General features: G+C 59.4%; 1 protein-coding gene across 1 annotated transcript in view; it reads left to right on the top strand.

Annotated features, from left to right (window-relative positions):
- Nucleotides 1-14679, top strand: part of DISP3 (dispatched RND transporter family member 3) — a 31039-nt gene extending 16360 nt beyond the window's left edge. Inside the window, exons 8-20 of the mRNA XM_028108596.2 lie at nt 170-331; nt 1171-1332; nt 3353-3466; nt 4708-4844; nt 5883-6067; nt 7950-8080; nt 8158-8330; nt 9340-9466; nt 10028-10173; nt 12074-12233; nt 12777-12890; nt 13361-13527; nt 14317-14679. Of these exons, the coding sequence (XP_027964397.2) occupies nt 170-331; nt 1171-1332; nt 3353-3466; nt 4708-4844; nt 5883-6067; nt 7950-8080; nt 8158-8330; nt 9340-9466; nt 10028-10173; nt 12074-12233; nt 12777-12890; nt 13361-13527; nt 14317-14679 (2141 nt within the window). The remainder of the gene's footprint in view (nt 1-169; nt 332-1170; nt 1333-3352; nt 3467-4707; nt 4845-5882; nt 6068-7949; nt 8081-8157; nt 8331-9339; nt 9467-10027; nt 10174-12073; nt 12234-12776; nt 12891-13360; nt 13528-14316) is intronic.
- The last annotated feature ends 2976 nt before the right edge of the window (nt 14680-17655 follow it).

The raw sequence follows: 17655 nt of genomic DNA, 5'->3' as shown, positions 1-17655 counted from the left end.
GAGACCCGGGCCTGCATCTGCCAGGGAGGTCACCTTTGATGAGATGGTGTGAGGACAGACTGGTCCTGATGGCCTTAGGGGATCCTCATCAAGCACTTGGACTTCCCTAGAGAGGACAGGGACCAGAGTGGGCTTTGACCTCTGATGAGCCGCTGCTCTGCCCTGGCAGTGTCGCTGGAGCTGGGAGACGCGTCCCTGGTGTCTATGCCCCCCGAGAGCCTCCAGCCAGCCCCCGACCGGGGCAGCAGGGGCCAGCTCATTGCCCAGCTGCAGGAGCTGCTGCACCACTGGGCCCTGTGGTCCGCTGTCAAGAGCCGCTGGGTGATCGTGGGTAAGTGGGGTCTCCACCCTCTTTCCCCTCTGACTTGCAGCTTTTCCCCAGTGCCCGAGGCATGGGGGACAGACACCCCAAAGGACATATCGGCCCTGGGAGCCCAGCCCCCTCCTGCACATGACCCTGGGCTGGCGTCTCACTCTCTGGGCCTCACCCCCTTCCCGTGTAGAATGGAGCTGGTCCCCCATAACTGTTGTTTATGGAGTACCTACTGTGTGCCAGTCATCACATTGGGTGGTAGAGCAGAGCGCTTAAGGCTTGGGCTCTGGAGTCAGACCAGCTTGGCCAGATTAGAATCCTAATTCTACCATGTACTGGCCGGGTAACCTTGGGTTTGTCAGTCAGTCTGAGCCTCAGTTTCCTATCCTGTTCCTGAGGATAAGAATTGTATCTGTCTAATAGGGCAAGCCACGGTACAAGGAAAGAACTCAGACCGGTGTGTGGCATGCAGTAATTGCTCAGTAAATGCTGAGTGCTATTATGATTATAATCACTGACAGTATTTAGAGTTGTGTTTAATCAAGTGGACGTGCCAGCTCTTCAGAAACTGTTAGGTGCTCTAAGGTGGTGGCTGGTTCTTGTCCAAGAATGCAAACTTGTAGCTTCTAGCCTGCCCCCCAGGTGACATGAGTAACATCCAACCCCGACCGCCAGAGGACCAATCCCTGACCAGCTTCAGCCGCAGGCTGGCATGCCACACCTCTGCCAGCTCCCCAGGGACCCTGCCCCCCACTGCTCCCCCATAAAGGGAGCAGCTCTTCCCCAGGGCTGTGAAGGCCCCCCAGGCCCCGGGCCCTGGCCCCCGGCGCCGTCTAGCATGCCTCCCTTCTTGGCAGGGCTCTTCGTCTCCGTCCTCATTCTGTCCCTGGTCTGTGCCAGCCGGCTCCGCCCCGCCAGCCGGGCCCCCCTGCTCTTCCGGCCCGATACCAACATCCAGGTGCTGCTGGACCTCAAGTACAACCTGAGCGCTGAGGGCATATCCTGCATCACCTGCTCAGGTAAGAGTTCAGTCGGGGTGTCCCCTGTGGCTCCCCGCTCTCTTTGGAGCTCAGGTCTCAAAGACCATTGGCCTGTGAGATGCAAGGTCCAGGTCACTGTGCAACCTCAGCAAATCACTCCACATCTGAGCCTGAGTGTCTCCCCATTTCCTGAAACGGGTATTTACCAGGTGCTGGGGAAACTGTAGTGGGCAGGACAGGCTTCCTGAGCTCTGGGAGTTCATCTGCTTGCTAGGAGCCAGCATTGGAATAGTAGATCTGTGCTGTGATGGAGGAAGAACGGGCAGCCTGGGGAGCTCAGCATCATGGAAGGCTTCCTGAAAGAGGCAGTGTCTAAGCTGAGACTCAAAGAAAGGGAAGGAGTTAGCCAGGCTGAGAGAGAGAGAGAGAGAGAAGAGAAGAGGTCTAGGCAGAGGGAAGCACCAGAGGTGGGCAAAACCAGGGCCAAGTTTGAGAGAGTCGGTCTCAGGAGCTAAGGCTAGCCAGGTATGCTGGGCCAGGGACTGGAGGACTGGAGTGAAGAGTCTGCATCTGATTCTAATTGGCAGGGGAGCAACTGGAGGATTTTAGGCAGAGAAGGGCCATGACTGATTCTCCCAGGTGCTGTGTGGAGGTGGTTGGGAGGGACAGGGTAGAAGCTGGCTGGGAGACCAGGTAGGAGGCTGGTGCCTTCATCTGAACAAAAGACAGTGGGCCTGGGCCAGCGTGCTTATGGTGGCAGTGGAGTCAAGAGGTTTCTAAGAGGTGAAATCCACAGGATTTGGTGATGGCGAGTGGGTGTCAGGGATGAGCAAGGAGGTGAGTTGAAGATGTCTCCTCGCTTTAGAGGGAGTCTGATCCAGGCCCTCATTTTACAGAGGGAAGCCTGAGGTCAGGGTTGGGGCCAGGGGAGGTTGGCCCAAGGTCATACAGCTTTGCCAGGTCAGTTAGAGAAGCTCCTAGGAGAAGATCCACTGACTGCTGTAATTGCCTTCATTTAATTAGAGCAGTGTTCACATTAACCTGGCCTTCCCCTTGGTAATGGCATTAGCCAAATGCATGATAATCGACTGCAGCTCAGAGAGGTGCCCAAAGAGCCCCTCCTAAATTGGAGCTAGCCCCGGCCGCATCCCTGGTTCCTCTCTCTCCCGCCCGCGCCTACACATTAAATTCCATTACCACTGCGGCTATGAGGCCACCTGCAAGTCAAAAAGCCACTCCTCTTTCCTAGGTGGACAAAACCCAGGATGGTGCCGAAGTTCCTGGAATTGTCCAGAGAAGGGCCAGGAGGCTAGCCCAAGTCCAGCCTCCGCCCCTTGCCCCTCTTAGCTCCCTGAACTGCTCTTAGGGAGACCTGTTGGTGTTGCAGCAGAAAGGGCTTTCAGGGCCGCCAAGACTGGATCCAGTGAGGCTCTGCCTCTTACTTCCTCTGCAGGTCACAGAACCTCCCCGAACCTCTCTGCTTTCTCCTCTGTCATATGGGGTTAATGATAATGACCTCCGAGAATTATTGTGAAGATTGCATCTTTGAAGGTGTAAAATTTCTCTCATGAAACAACAACAAAAGAAAACAGAAAATTCACCCCCAGTGGGTGAGGCAAAACAGGACAGTCTCTTGTCATCTCTGCTGGTTGATGATGTCCCATTTCTAATTGTCCCCACTCATGGAGCATTTATCACGAGCTAAATGCATGAGATGCAGCATCCCGTTTGGTCCTTCCGCCACCCTCTGGGGGTTCGGAGTCACCCCATTTGACAGAGGCGGTACTTGAGGCATGGCGAGCACAAGGAGGGAAAGCATCAGTGTCTTCCTTTGGATGGAGCTGACAGGTGTCTTCCTTTTGCCTCCAGATTCCTGTGAATTCAGTATTTGGCATTTTTTTCAGTTCCATCCAGTTTCCTTCAGACCCCTGTCACCCCTCCCCCAAGCCGAGGGCCCCAAGGCCCGTGTCCCTAGGGTGGCCATCTCTCTCCACCTCTGCCCTCCCCTGCTGGGCTCAGCCAGGGAAGCCCTGCTGTCCCTAACGAGGCACGGGGGTAGGTCTGTTCCAGGAGAAGCCCCACAGCCTGCAGAACAACATCCGGACATCCCTGGAGAAGAAGAAGCGGGGCTCGGGGGTCCCCTGGGCCAGCCGACCTGAGGCCACCCCACAGGGTTAGTGGGGAGTGTGGTGTGGCTGGTGGGGAGGGCCTCGGGAGATCCTGCCTAGTACTAGGACCTTCCTAGGAGAACAAGAGTCTGTGTTGTTGGAGTCACCGAGGAGGGGTTGGGTTGGGGGGTGAACTCGGGGCCCTTGCCCACTATCCTACTAGCTCTTCTCAGTCAGAACAGTAGGCATCCCCTCCTGCCACCACCCAGCCAGGCCTCTGGCGCCCCAGCAACCTGGTATGTGTGCCAGATCCATCCTGAGTGTCTGGGGGAGGGTAGGGGCATCCTGAGCCCCGGAGGCTGGCTTATCCCTGCCCGGGTCCCCATCAGAGGTGGATGCTGGGACACATGTGGGATTTAGCCCCGCTATGGGGCAGTTCTGTGTCCTTGTCACCCCGTGGCTGTTGTCACCCTCTGTGTGCCTGCTGTTGTCATTCGCAGCTCCAGCCCCACCATTTACCCCGCCCCCCATCACGGGCAGCACCACCACTACCCTAACCCAGATGGCACATCTTCACCACGACTTAGGGTCAATCCATCCACCTACACTGCCACTCCATCCTGGTGACCACTGCCATCTCCCGCTTCATCCGTGCCACCACCCCATCCCCACGCCCACCACCAGGACCCCCCATCATGGTCATCGGCTCGCCCACCACCAGCAGCCCCCATCACGGCCATCGGCTCGCCCACCACCAGCACCCCCATCACGGCCATCGGCTCGCCCACCACCAGCACCCCCCATCATGGCCATCGGCTCGCCCACCACCAGCACCCCCCCATCACGGCCATCGGTTCGCCCACCACCAGCAGCCCCCATCACGGCCATCGGCTCGCCCACCACCAGCACCCCCCATCATGGCCATCGGCTCGCCCACCACCAGCACCCCCATCATGGCCATCGGCTCGCCCACCACCAGCACCCCCATCATGGCCATCGGCTCGCCCACCACCAGCAGCCCCCATCACGGCCATCGGCTCGCCCACCACCAGCACCCCCCATCATGGCCATCGGCTCGCCCACCACCAGCAGCCCCCATCACGGCCATCGGCTCGCCTACCACCAGCACCCCCCATCATGACCATCTGCTTGGTCCAATAGAGAGGAACAGCGCCAGCATTTAGAGAGGAGCCCAAGTTAGGGCTCAGCTCCTCGGTCCACAGAACAGAGAGTGGGCTGCCCCAGGTCAGGGGAAGCCAGGCAAGGGGACTGTCCACCCCTCCTCCATCCTTCATTTGTCTCCCAGACTCCCCAGGCACCGTGTATGTATCCAAGGTGAAGAGTAAGGGCCACCCGGCTGTGTACAGGTTCTCCCTCAACGCCAGCCTACCCGCCCCTTGGCAGATCGTGTCCCCCGGGGACGGGGAGGTACCTTCCTTCCAGGTGAGCCTGGGCGGCCGTGACCTGAACCGCCAGTACCAGGGAGGGGGAGGCAGGGTCTGTGAGGGAGACGGGGACCCTCTCCCAGCCAGGTCTGTGGAACCTACAGAGTGGTGACAGTATGCGCTTCCAAGTCAGCCAGACCTGGGTTCGAGTCCTGGCTCTGCCATTTATAATCTGTGTGTCTTTGGGCAGATTGCTTAATCCCTCTGAGCCTCAGTCTCCTCATCTGTGAAATGGGGTGTGTGAAGTCCAGCCAGGGTTGGAGACACGTGAGGTAATGGTATATAGCATGTAGGACACAGGAAGTGCTCGGTAGGCAGTGGTTACGTGATTGTTCTCAGCAGCTGCTCCAGCTTCTCAGGGCCACCCCAGGCCTCCAGGGTCTCCCTCTCAGGAATCATCTGTGTTTTTTTGATAAGTTACACCCTGTGTCAACTCATTTGTTCAGGGTTTCTATTTCCATCTGAATGGTGAGGTGTCTGAGGCATTTCCTGACTCTGAGCCTTTGCCATGCTGTTCCCACTACCTAGAAAGCTTTCCTTCCAGTGGAACGCACGGCAGGCCCCTCACTGATATCTCAGCATGAATGTCGCCCCCTCAGAGAGCCCTGCGCTGGCCCACTTCTCGTCTGCCCTCCTCCTCCCTGACCATTTATCCCATGTCTTATCATCCTATTACATTCATAGACCCTGAAAGACCCTAAAGCCATCGTGACTGGCAGCTCCATGGGGGCAGGGACCAAGCCCATCTTGCTCGCTGCCGTACGCTCAGAGCCCAGCTCAGGTCCTGGGTAGAGTAGATGCCCCGCTGGAGGAAGGACTGAGGTTCAGCCAGGGAGGGAAGGATTTGCTCCATCTGCAGATTCGAACCCAGGCCTCCTGAGCTTCTGCCCAGGGCTCTGCCCCACCCCCCACGGCAGGGGGGCTTGGACAGGGTGGGGGACCTGCCTTGGTGGGAGGGGCCGGAGCCTGAGGCCGGGCCCAGGCCGAGGCAGCCCCCCGGAGTCACCTGTCTTGTCTCTGTCAATCCACTGCTTAGGTATATAGAGCGCCTTTGGGTAACTTCACCAAGAAGCTGACCGCTTGTATGTCTACAGTAGGGCTGCTCCAGCCGGCGAGCCCCTCCCGCAAGTGGATGGTGACAACCTTGGCCTGTGACGCCAAGCGGGGCTGGAAGTTTGACTTCAGCTTCTACGCGGCCGCCAACGAGCTGCAGCACACGCGGTAACGGCCTCGCAGATAAGCCCCTTTCCCCCAGCCGGACCCCTCTCCCCCAAGAGATGTCAGCAGGCACCTTTAGGAAGCCCCTGTCCACATGCACACATGTGTTCGGAGAGTTCTTGGCCCAGGACTGGGGAGTGGGGGACGCCGGCACAGAGGACTGGCCGGTGACCGGCTCCCTCCCTGCCCCCCTGCCTTGCGCTGGCGCCACTGCCCCTCCCCCGCATGCCCAGCAGGTGCCGTCTGGGGCCTTTTGCACTTGCTCCTCCCTCTGCCTAGAATGCTCTTCCGTAGCGCCTCCGGTGTGATGGCTTCTCTCCGGGATTCAGGTGTCCACTCCGATGTCCCCTCTTGGGAGAAGCTGTCCCTGAGCAGAACTCCCTCCCCGTCCCGAAGAACCATGCCCGGTCCTTCTCCATGTGCTACCCCTGCTCCCTTTCCGGCCCCCATGGCCACCTGGAATCACTCTGACCTGTGGTTTATAACCTGTCATTCCTTGGGAACATCGTGCAGTGGGTACATTGACTGTGTCCCCCGCTGTGTCCCTAGCACCTAGCGCAGGGCCTGGCGCCCAGGGGGTGCTCAGTGAACACTTGCCAAATGAGTGGATGTGTATGCTCTGTACCTCCTCTCCAAGGCACTATTCACTCTTTCTATGTAATTAATTCTGCAAATATTTTAATGCCATCCCCTCCCCCGCCCCACCAGACCGTAAGGAGACAGGACAGAGACTGTGTTTGTTGTACTTACGTGCTGTATACTCAGACCCTGCCTAGTGCCTGGCATGTAATTAGTGCCCCAAAACACTTAACAGGTGACAGCATTCTGTTCCCCAGGGGGGCGGGGGCCTCTGAGCAGCTGGGGACACCTGTGTTCTGACCAGGGCCCCACATTCGTGTATCCATTGAGGCTGTATTTCGTTGTTCATTGAACAAACACGGGGCGGCGCCGACTGTGTGCCGGCACCCCGCTGGTGCTGGAGATACGGTGGTAAATAAGACAGATGTGGCTCCTGCCCTTAGGCTGGCTAGCGGGAGACAGCAGCTAACAAGTGAACCGCAGTGTCATTACAAGTGATGGCACGTGCTCTGCTCTGGAAGGGGGTGCGGTGCTGGGCCTAGAGAGTGACAGTGCAGGCCCTGCGCTGGTGACGTGAGGGGCTCTGACTCTGACAGAGCCTGACCTCGGGGTGCTGGGCCCCCATAGAGGCTGGACGTCACTTGGGGCAGAGGGCAGTGGTGTGGAGGTGGGGGCGGGTGACCAAGATGGGCTCACCGGGCTCTTCCAGCCCAGGGTGCCTTGGCTCAGGGGGTGGGGGTCCCTCTGCCCATCCTCCCCTGAGCCCAGGGCTGGGCTCACTCTGCACATACACAATAGCAACCAGGATCAGGCTGCCTGGATGAGCTTAGAACATTCTAGAAAGAACCTTGAGCTATGTCAGGTCCAGTGGTGAACAAGCTAACCATGGAACCCTTGCTTCACACAGAATCTTGAGGCTCAGTAACTATTCAGCTTAAGGCGGGGGTGCTTCTGAGTAGGGAATCTCAAGGCTGGCCTGGGGCCCCTCTGTGAACTCTTGCACCCCCTGGAGGGCAGTTTGGAAACTCCTGGTCTCCCTCCCTCATGCCCCAGGTGGGGAGACACACACAGAACAGGAGGCTGTTGAGCAGGCCACGTGGTGCGTCCTGGCAGTGGGGAGACCAGAAGTGACCTCCACACCCCAGCCCCCAAACTGAGACTAAATCCTTGCGCTGGGGGCGGGGGGAGCGAGTCCGTCCCCGCCCTCTTCCAGTCCTGGTACCCAGCCACCTGTGGCTATGCTTGCCTCACTTCCCAGACTCCTCCTGGTCTTCCCAGCCTCAGCCAGGCTCCTTTGCCTCCACAGGAAAGTGTACTTTGCTCAGTCCCACAAGCCCCCTTTCCACGGGCGTGTGTGTGCAGCCCCTCCTGGCTGCCTTCTCAGCTCCAGCCCCGACGGCCCGACCAAAGGCTTCTTCTATGTGCCCAGTGAGAAAGGTACATGCGGGGAGGCTGCAGTGGGGCCTCGGGAGGCTGGGCCCCGCCTTCCCATACAGATGTGACTCCCTCTGCAGTGCCCAAGGCCCGCCTCTCGGCCACCTTCGGCTTCAACCCCTGTGTGAACACGGGCTGCGGAAAGCCAGCCGTGCGGCCACTGGTGGATACAGGGGCCATGGTCTTCGTGGTCTTTGGCATTATTGGCATCAACCGCACGCGGCAGGTGGACAACCATGTCATCGGAGACCCGGTACGTGGGCCCACTTTGGGCAGATGTCAGAGGGCCGGACCACACCAGATCTGCAAACAAGTACCAGCCCAGATGGCCACTGGTCCAGCTCCCCCCACGCCCTCTTGCTCCTCTGACTGCTCACCAGGCCCAGACAGGACCACCACAGGCCCTCGAGGGCACTGTTTCTCTTGAGGAGCGATCAGGGTTGAGCTCTTAGAATCGCCCAGGAATCTAGGTACATTGTGGGCCTGAGCTGGTTGCCCTTCACCCTGAGGGGCTAGAATGGAGCTAAGGGAGATACAAGCATGTAAACTTTGCCCCCCCACCACCGTCCTCTTTCTGCAGAAGGCCCCTCCCTGCGCCCACAGCCCCTGCTGCATGCCTGACTGAGGGGCCCTCCCCTCTGTGTGGGCTCCGCCCCCTGTAGGTGCTTGTACCCCGTGCTGGGTTCTTGGGTGTTGGAAGGGAGAGAAGCTGTCGGAGGCATGGCTAGGTCTGTCTGGCATGGAATAGGTGCTGAGCATGTGGTGGGAAGGACCATGGATGTGGTAGGGTCAGAGCTCCTGCCTGGAGAAGTCAGTCCGGCTGGGTATACAGGGTTTCAGACCCGAAGTAGTTCAGGACCCAGGATAGTCAGAGATCTGTGTGATCAGTCCCGACCGCGAGTCCCCCAGGTGTTCAGAGGAGCGGGGGAGGCGGGGAGGACACAAAGCAGTTGAGGGAGGTTGGAGATTTGGCTGTGCGGAGCAGGGAGAGACAGCAGGAAGCCCAGGTGAGAGCACGTGAGTGAAAGCAGGGCTGAGCCTAGGGGCCCTGTGCAGGGTGGGCAGTGTTGGGAGCAGAAGGTGCTGCTGGGAGCAGGACAGAGCAGCCTCGGGCATGGACCTCAGGCGACCGTGCAGAGGCTCCAGCCTGATGTCTGTGAGGGTGGCAGGGAGCTGTGGAAGTTCTTCCCCTGGGGCGGGGCTCAGGACTGAGTTCCCAACTCACTGAGCGGCACGCGCCCACTTGTGTCTCCTTGGGAAAGGGCAGTGTCGTCTATGACAGCAGCTTTGATCTCTTCAAAGAAATTGGGCACCTGTGTCACCTCTGCAAGACCATCGCGGGGAACTCGGAGCTGGTGAAGCCGGGCGGGGCCCAGTGCCTGCCCTCAGGTGCGCGGGAGAGCTGTTTGTCAGAGGGAGGACACACCAGGGAGGCCGTGCTGTTGCTCCCAGGGTGGGCAGCCACGAGGACACCCGTGCCTGGCATGAGTCCTGCAGACACGCGTCTGAGCTCGAGTTGGTGTCCACATTGGGGCGAGGGCGTGTGAGTCTTCTAGAGCCGTCTCGTGCGTGAACACGGATTGGTGCAGAGGTGCGCGTGTGTGGGGATGTGTGCAGTGTGTGTGGGCACACCTGCCGGAGTGGCTTTTCCCAACTCGGGAGCCAGGGCCAGGTTGGACGCAGATAAACCCGGGTGAGGTCATGCCAGGGCTCTGCCGAAGGGGCCACAGGGTGTCCTTTTCTACCCCAGTGGCAAAGGACTGTTGGAGGTTACCTAACGGCCCACTGCCACTGGTGGCAGACACGTTTTGAGGCTGGGAGGTTGGGGGAAGGGCTGTGCCCCTGCCACACGCTCACCCAGGGGGTGAGTACACATGACCAGGTGGGATGGGGGGAAGGGGTGCTCTCCAGGTCCCCAGCCCGACCACCTGTCTCCCCTTCTCCCTGCAGGCTACGGCACCTCCTCCTTCCTGCAGATGCTGCATCCTGAATGCAAGGAGCTGCCCGAGCCCAACCTGCTCCCTGGGCAGCTATCGCACGGGGCGGTGGGTGTCAAGGAGGGTCGAGTGCAGTGGATCTCCATGGCCTTTGAGTCGGTGAGCTCCCAGCAGCCTCGCCTCACAGTGCTTGGCCAGATCAGAGGGGCGGCTCTTCAGAGAGGGGGATAGTGCAGCCCAGAGGTTAAAGTACTCCCCGCCCCGGGTCACATGGTTATGAGTGTCGACATCAAGTGTTAAACCTGGCATCTGACCACAGGGGCCTGCCCTTTCCATCATGTAGGCCGTTCCCACCGGCCCAGGGTCTGTGTTGGTTCGTCGCCTCTGGGCTGAGGAGCCACTGGGGCTGGAGGCTGGCGGAAGTCCCGGACGCTCCCCTCTGCCGCTCTGGGGGGCCGGGTTCTGGGCCACAGACCCGGGTGCTGGGCCTCCCCCAGGAGAGCTTGGAAGCCAGGGGACCAGCCATCCCCACACCTCACTACTTCCTCTGTCATCCTGACCCTCCCTGGACCCCGCCCAAGGAGGGAGGCCCATGTGCAAGCACGCTCAGACACGCACACACAAGCACACCTGACCTGGGCCTCCGCGGGCCCTGTGGCTGTGACACAGGGCTGTGTGCCGAGCCTGCTGCAGCCGCGCATGTGCTGAGGCCCAGGGTCCAGTCCCAGCTCTGATCCTGGTGTGCGCTGTGGCTCCTTGAGCCAATCATGGCTCCCCGCCGGCCTCAGGTGCCGCCTCTGAAGATCCCTGCCCTCTGCGTGGCAGTCCTGGGAAGCAGCAGGGCCATCACGTAGAGACGTGGGGGACGAAAACCGGTCCTCGTTCTCTGGCCCCTGGACCTGCTTTCCTTCCCACCACCTGCCACTCGCTCCAGAAGCAGCCACCCTGAGTCAGGAGGCCCCAGAGCCCCTTCCAGTCCGCCTCCGAGGGAGCCCCAGGCCAACGTAGACACCACTTCAAAGCCCCGGGCCGGTTTTTTTTCTTTTAGTTGTGGTAAAATATGCATCGTAAAATCGACCGTCTTAGCCATTTTTGAAGCACAGTTCTGGAACACTGAGCGTATTTACATTGTTACGCAACCAGCACCACCATCCACCTCCACAATTCTGTCCCGTGAAGCTCGAACTCCCTCCCGCCCCTCCCCCAGCCCTCGCACCCACTGTTCCACTTCGTGTCTCTGGGAATGTGGCTACTCCGGGCCCCCGAGGTAACTGGAATCTACAGCACTGGTCTTTTTGTGTCTGGCTTATTTCATTCAGCATAATGGTCCCCAAATTCACCCATGCTCTGGCCTGTGTCAGAATCCCCTCCCTTTCAAAGGCTGAGGCCCTAGACGGTTTGAGAGAGGACGGAATCCCCTCTCGGGCTCATCCACACCACGGGGTGTCACTTCCAAGCTGACCCCACCAACACTCGGACACACACGTGCACACAGATACGCTGTAAGCTGGTCTGTGCGCAGGGAGAACAGAAGTGGGCGTGGGAGCATGTGTGTGAAGGTCCCAGAGCAGGGTGAGTGCCTGTGTCCCCCGCTGAGCGGCTCCAAGGAGCTGGGGGCTGGAGACGGGCGGGTTGCTGGGCTGTGACAACAGCTCTGATGGGGAGACACCAAGGCCTGCCAGAGCCCAGCAGAGGCCCGTCTTGGGGCTTCCGGGAAGATTTCCTGGAGGAGACAAGCCTTGAAGGATGATGGGACCTGGCTGTGCGGGCAGAGGGAACAGTGTGTGCACAGGCTAGGACGCGGAGCATGGGGGCTCTGGGAGCTGCCGCTGGTTCTGTTGGAAAGGGATGGGGTCTTTGGTGGCATCAGAACCTGCTGCCCTTATAAGGCTAACACGTGCACCCAGAGGCCAGTGGGAGGTAACCCTGGACTGGGGCACTGTTCGTGTGCAGGTGGCCAAGGGCCGGCTGTACCTGCCACAGAGCGGACCAGCCGTCACCTGGAAAGAGTGAGTGGGCACTGCCCCCCACCCATCTCAATGGTTCATGTGCCCCACAGACCACGTACAAGGGCAAGTCCTCCTTCCAGACGTACTCGGACTATCTGCGCTGGGAGAGCTTCCTGCAGCAGCAACTGCAGACGTTCCCCGAGGGCTCGGCCCTACGCCGAGGATTCCAGACCTGTGAGCACTGGAAACAGATCTTCATGGAGATCATAGGCAAGCGGCAGCCCAGCCCCTCATCCCTCTAACTCCCCGGGCCTGAAGTGGCGGGTGGTAGCAGGTGACCTGGGGCAGGGAGGGCACGGCATTGCCTGTCTGAGCTGCAACTTATCCTCTTCTCTGTCCTGGCCAAGAGTCCTGGGGCAACCATAATGGCCCAGTGGCCAGGAACACCAGTCAGAGGCCAGAGTGTGGGTCTCCTGCTCAGGGGCACCTAGCCCCGTTCTTTGCTCCTTAATTTGGCCACCTAAACAGTAACAGTGATCACCGTTGTGGCAGCTCTCTGTCATGATGGGCCTTCCCAGGGCCACGCCCTGTGCTGAGGGCCTGACCGTGTTCTTTAAACTCCAAAGGAGGCCTGTGTGGGGTGGGTACTCTTACTGTGTCACAGGTGAGGCTCAGGGAGGCTCTGTGGCTTACTCGCAGTGAAACGGACAGTGCCCAACCATGGGACCCCAGTAACCTCCGAACCGTGGAGGGGCGGTGGGGGCGGGGCACCCCCCAAAACCCAGCTGAGAACCCTCTTCTCTTGCCTTCCAGGGGTGCAGAGTGCCCTGTATGGCCTGGCCCTATCCTTGCTCATCTGTGTGGCCGCGGTGGCCGTGTTCACCACCCACGTTCTCCTCCTCCTGCCAGTGCTCCTGAGTATCCTGGGTATGTGGGGGGGGGGGGGTGGCAATAGGCATCAGGCCATGGGGCCAAGAGTCGGCAGGGGTCCCTCTGGTGGCCTCAGGTCAGGAGGTTCCTCTCCATCCTTAACTGTCACACATCTTTATTGAAGGTTTCCCAGCCACCCCACCCCCACCCCAGGCAGAAAGACCCTCTGTGATGGTCACTCATAGGACAGTGCCCCACCAGCCTGTGTGCTCCCAGAAGGGACCTGGATGTTGCCGGGTGGTAGCTCCTGGCCCAGTGACATGTTGCTGCACCTATCCCTCCCCCCAGAACCCCTGCTTCTCTCTGGCCCTGGTCCTCCTGGTCCCTCCTGTCACCAGAGGTGGGGGCTCCACTCTAGGATTTGCCCCATCCCCCAGGGGCCCTCTGAGTTCACCCACCACCCCTCCGGGACTGTGTGGGTGAGCCTGGGTCCAAGCTGCCTGCCGGCCGTCCCCTGCCCCCTGCAGGTATCGTCTGCCTTGTGGTGACCATCATGTACTGGAGCGGCTGGGAGATGGGGGCCGTGGAAGCCATCTCCCTGTCCATCCTCGTCGGCTCCTCTGTGGATTACTGCGTCCATCTGGTTGAGGGCTACCTGCTGGCCGGAGAGAACCTGCCCCCCCACCAGGCTGAGGTGAGCACCCTGCCGCCCCCCCAGTGCATCTCCTGTCCCCAGTGCAGCTGAGGGGCCCCCAAGGCCAGCTGGACACCCCCGGTGCCCAGCTCCCAAGCAGACTGTTCTAGGGGCCGAGGTTTTCGCGGCCAATCTCCATGCCCAGGGTATGTAGGTTCGAAGGCAGCCCCGCCAGAGCAGTATTGTGGGCCTTGGGCAGGCCCGTCCCCCAGCCTGCTTCTCTAATGAGCATAAGGGCTCGGACCAGATGATGTCCACGTGCCCTCCCTGCTTCCCTGAGTCCGAGTCTCCTCCAGCCTGGGGAGCAGGGTGGCCCATACTAGTCATGACTCTGGGGCCACCCCCCACACACATCTTTGTGGCTTAGCAACAACATGTTCATATATTCAGTGCCAGGACCAGCTCTGGGTCTTACAAAGTGTTTTGTTTTCTCCTAATTTGGAGTTGTGGTATGGAAATGTTCATCGATACATAAATTAAATCAGTTACGTTTTTAGGGGCTTTTAGCCCAAAGCAAGAGATCCGTTGCCATCAGGGCCATTTCTGAGGACCTACAACGCAAATCAGCAGCAGCCTGGCTGTCCTAGCAACCATTAGGCGCCTGCCTGTGCGCCTTCGGCAGGGAGTCCGGCCCTCTCCCCACCAAGCCCGGGAAGTAGGTGCTGTCACCAGCCCCATTTATGGGAGCAGAATTGGGGGCGTCCAGGAGCGGACTGGCCCCAAGCAGGGAGGGAGCCCACTGGTGTGTCGGGCCCCTGGCCCCAGCCTTTGCCCTCTCCTCGCACCCAGGACGCCCACTCGCAGCGCCAGTGGCGGACCCTGGAGGCCGTGCGGCACGTGGGAGTGGCCATCGTGTCCAGCGCCCTCACCACGGTCATCGCCACGGTGCCCCTCTTCTTCTGCATCATCGCCCCGTTTGCCAAGTTCGGCAAGATCGTCGCGCTCAACACAGGCGTGTCCATCCTCTACACGCTCACGGTCAGCACGGCCCTGCTCGGCATCATGGCGCCTGGCTCCTTCACCCGGACCAGGACTTCCTTCCTCAAAGCCCTGGGCGCTGTGCTCCTGGCGGGGGCCCTGGGGCTGGCTGCCTGTCTCGTGCTCCTTCGGAGCGGCTATAAGATCCCCCTGCCCACTGGGGCCTCCCTATAGCCCTGGCAATTGGGTCCTGACTGGCGCACCTTTCTGTCCAGTGGGTGTGGGACGAGGCGCTTGTTCTGACCCCAGAGGCATGTTGTTTCCTGGCTCGGCTCTAACTGGTTCTGTCCCCGGGCCTGGGTGGGAAGAGGCGCCCCACCGCTCAGTGTGGGAGCGGACACCCACCTGTGTGACCTGCACTGCCTTCATGACGGCACCCCGCCAGGGCTGGGTGGGAAGCCGGCTGCCACCCCGTTCATCTGGGCTGCCAACAGCTGTGTCAGGCACCCCCTGAGAGCGGAAGAGTCCAGCCCCCCTCCATGCCAGCTCACCACGGGGGTGTCCCTCTCGTACTGCCTCAGTGCTGGCGACAGCTTTCCCATGTGGGTGTTACAGGGCCCCCATTCTACAGCTGTGAAAACAGGCACCAGGAGGCAAACTGATTGACGTGGAGCTGGGGCGGTGGCAGAGCCCAGCTGCCTCCTGAGCCCCGTGCCTCCCTGGGGGAATTTGCAGGAAGAGCACAGTGGGTTCAAGGGTATGGGCCTTGCACCCCCTACCCCTCTCCTTCCCTTCCCCCAGCTTTATGGCGGCCAGTGCTGGGTGGTCCTGTGGTCCCTCCCAGGCCTTTTGGTCCTGGCCAGAGAGTACAAGAGACTGGCCTGGGGTTCTGCATGTCCTACCCTGGGCCCCAACACAGCCTTCCTCACTGATCCAAGCCCCCATCTCCCCCACTCGACTTTGGGGGTGGAACTGGGGGAGGCAGTCCTTGGGTGGGGGGCTGGCTGTGCCTGCCGCCAACTCACAGCAGATGGTTCCTATTCGAGTGAAATGACACCGCAGACCGCCGCCATTAACACGAGCATCATAAGCATCACTGGCTCCACCGCGTTCTTCACACTGTAATAACTAAGTGCTTGCAGGCTGCTCGGCCAGAACCTGGCACAAGGGGTGGGGCTGGGCCTGGAAGGAGATGGAGGTGGGTGGAGGGTGCCAGCCTCCCCAGGAACCAAGGTCCCAGAGTGCTCTGCGAGCCCAGGTCGAGGTTGGGGGCCTCAGGTAGCGCTGTGGGCGTGAGGTTCAGTAGATGCACCTTCTTTTAAGGGGCTCATCTGGCTTGTCAGTTGGGGCAATATTTTAAAAGATTTTATTCCTTAGAGAGAAAGATGAGTGGGGAGAGGAGCAGAGGGAGAAGCAGGCTCCCTACTGAACAGGGGGCCTGATGTGGGGCTCAATCCCAGGACCCCAGGATCATGACCTGAGCCGAAGGCAGACACTTCACCAACTGAGCCACCCAGGTGCCCCAGGTGGGGTATTTTTGAGCACCTCTGGTGTGCCAGGTACTGTTCTTCCTTGGGGCAGACATTGCCCCCCTGGGCCTTAGGAAGCCAGACACAGACTGAGCTGGAACTGAGCCCTGAGGGTGGGAATGACGTCCAGAGTGACCTCCAGGCTAGCTCACCTGGTCATCTGTAGATATTAACCGAGGGGCTAGATCTGCAAGGCAGAGGTGGAAAAGTGTGTCCCCACCTAGTGCATGCCGGGGACCGAGTGGGGACTCAGTATTTGTATGGGGAACAGCAGGCTTTTGGACCCACCATCTATGCTGAAGCCAGACCCTAAGTAATTCATGGTTCTAGTTACTGTGCCAGATGTTCTTCTCAGGAATTTTATCCGTCTGCTGGGGCTGCCAGAACAAAATGCCATTAACTTGCAGGGGGTGGTGTGTGTGTGTGTGTGTGTGCTTAAACAACAAATTTATTCTCTCAGTTCTGGAGGCTGGAAGTCCAAGCTCAAGGTGTTGCCAGGGTGGTTCCTTCTGGAGGTTCCAAGGGAGAATCTGTTCTAGGCCTTTCTCCTGGCTCCTGCTGATCGCGGGCAGTCCTTGGTGTTCTTGGGCTTGAAGACACGTCCCTCCCCATCTCTGCCTCCGTCTTCACATGGCCATCTTTTCTCTATGGTGTTCACATCCTCTGATCCCTACACAAGGACACCGGTGGTATCGGATCAGGGTCTACCTTAAATGGCTCCACTTGATCATCTGCAAAGACCCTGTCTCCAAGTAAGCTCACATTCATAGCTCAGGGTTAGGACTTCACTATATCTCTGGGGGGGACACGTTTCAACCCAGAACCAGCAGGGCTCAACGTTAGCCTTCGGCTCATTTGTTAGCCTTCCAGAGTGCGTGCTATCATACCCATTATACAGGTGGGGAAGCCAAGGCTCTAAGAGATTGATTTGGCTAGGTCACACAGCTGGTAACGGAGGAGCCAGATTTTGACCCCAGCCAGTCTGCCCCAACCTTTAAAGGTATACAACCTCTGGGAGAATTGTAACAAAGCCTGACAGATGGGGGCATTCAAGGTTGGTGGTCAAATCAAGAGGCCTGTTCTTAGAAAATCTGAGATGGAAACCCTTGAATGTGTACAATATTTCACCCTTAAGTACTTTCCCCGTCAGCCTTCTGTGAAACCGGAGCCCTCAGAGGCCCAGCAAAGAGCAGTGAGGCTCGGGGGCAGGTTGAGCTTGGGACCACACAGCCCTGAAGGGGCTGCTCAGGGGTTCAGACCGGTGAACCCAGGGCTCCAGCAGCCCTTGTCGGGGGGCCATGATACAGGGTGGCACCCCTTCCTGTGACTGACGCTGTGGGAGGAACGGGCCAGCTTATGGGAGGAGTTCAGGTGGGAGGGGGTGACAGGGAGTCAGGTAGCAAGGTGACAAGGCACCCTAGAAGCACTTAGAGAAATGACTGTCCCGTCCAATAACCTCTCCAAGAACCTAGTTTTAATGGGGAGGCAGAGTCGTTTGCATATCATTTGCATGCAATCAAAATAATGCCCATTTGTGAAGAAACCCTCATTTAGCCCATTTTCTTTTAAGAAACCGCTCCTCTTCATTCCCCTTGACCTCTGCTTTTTTTTTTTTCAGAGTGTTGGGTGGTGTTGAGCAGGCAGCCAGGCCTTGGTGTCACTGTCACCTCCCCCCAGGTGA

Source organism: Eumetopias jubatus, unplaced genomic scaffold (assembly GCF_037043125.1).
Source record: "Eumetopias jubatus isolate StellerSeaLion01/CBP00866 unplaced genomic scaffold, mEumJub1_p1.0 scaffold_4, whole genome shotgun sequence".
Lineage (NCBI taxonomy): Eukaryota > Metazoa > Chordata > Mammalia > Carnivora > Otariidae > Eumetopias > Eumetopias jubatus.
The sequence above is the reverse complement of the archived record's forward strand: the minus strand, read 5'-3'. Positions and strand labels throughout refer to the sequence as shown.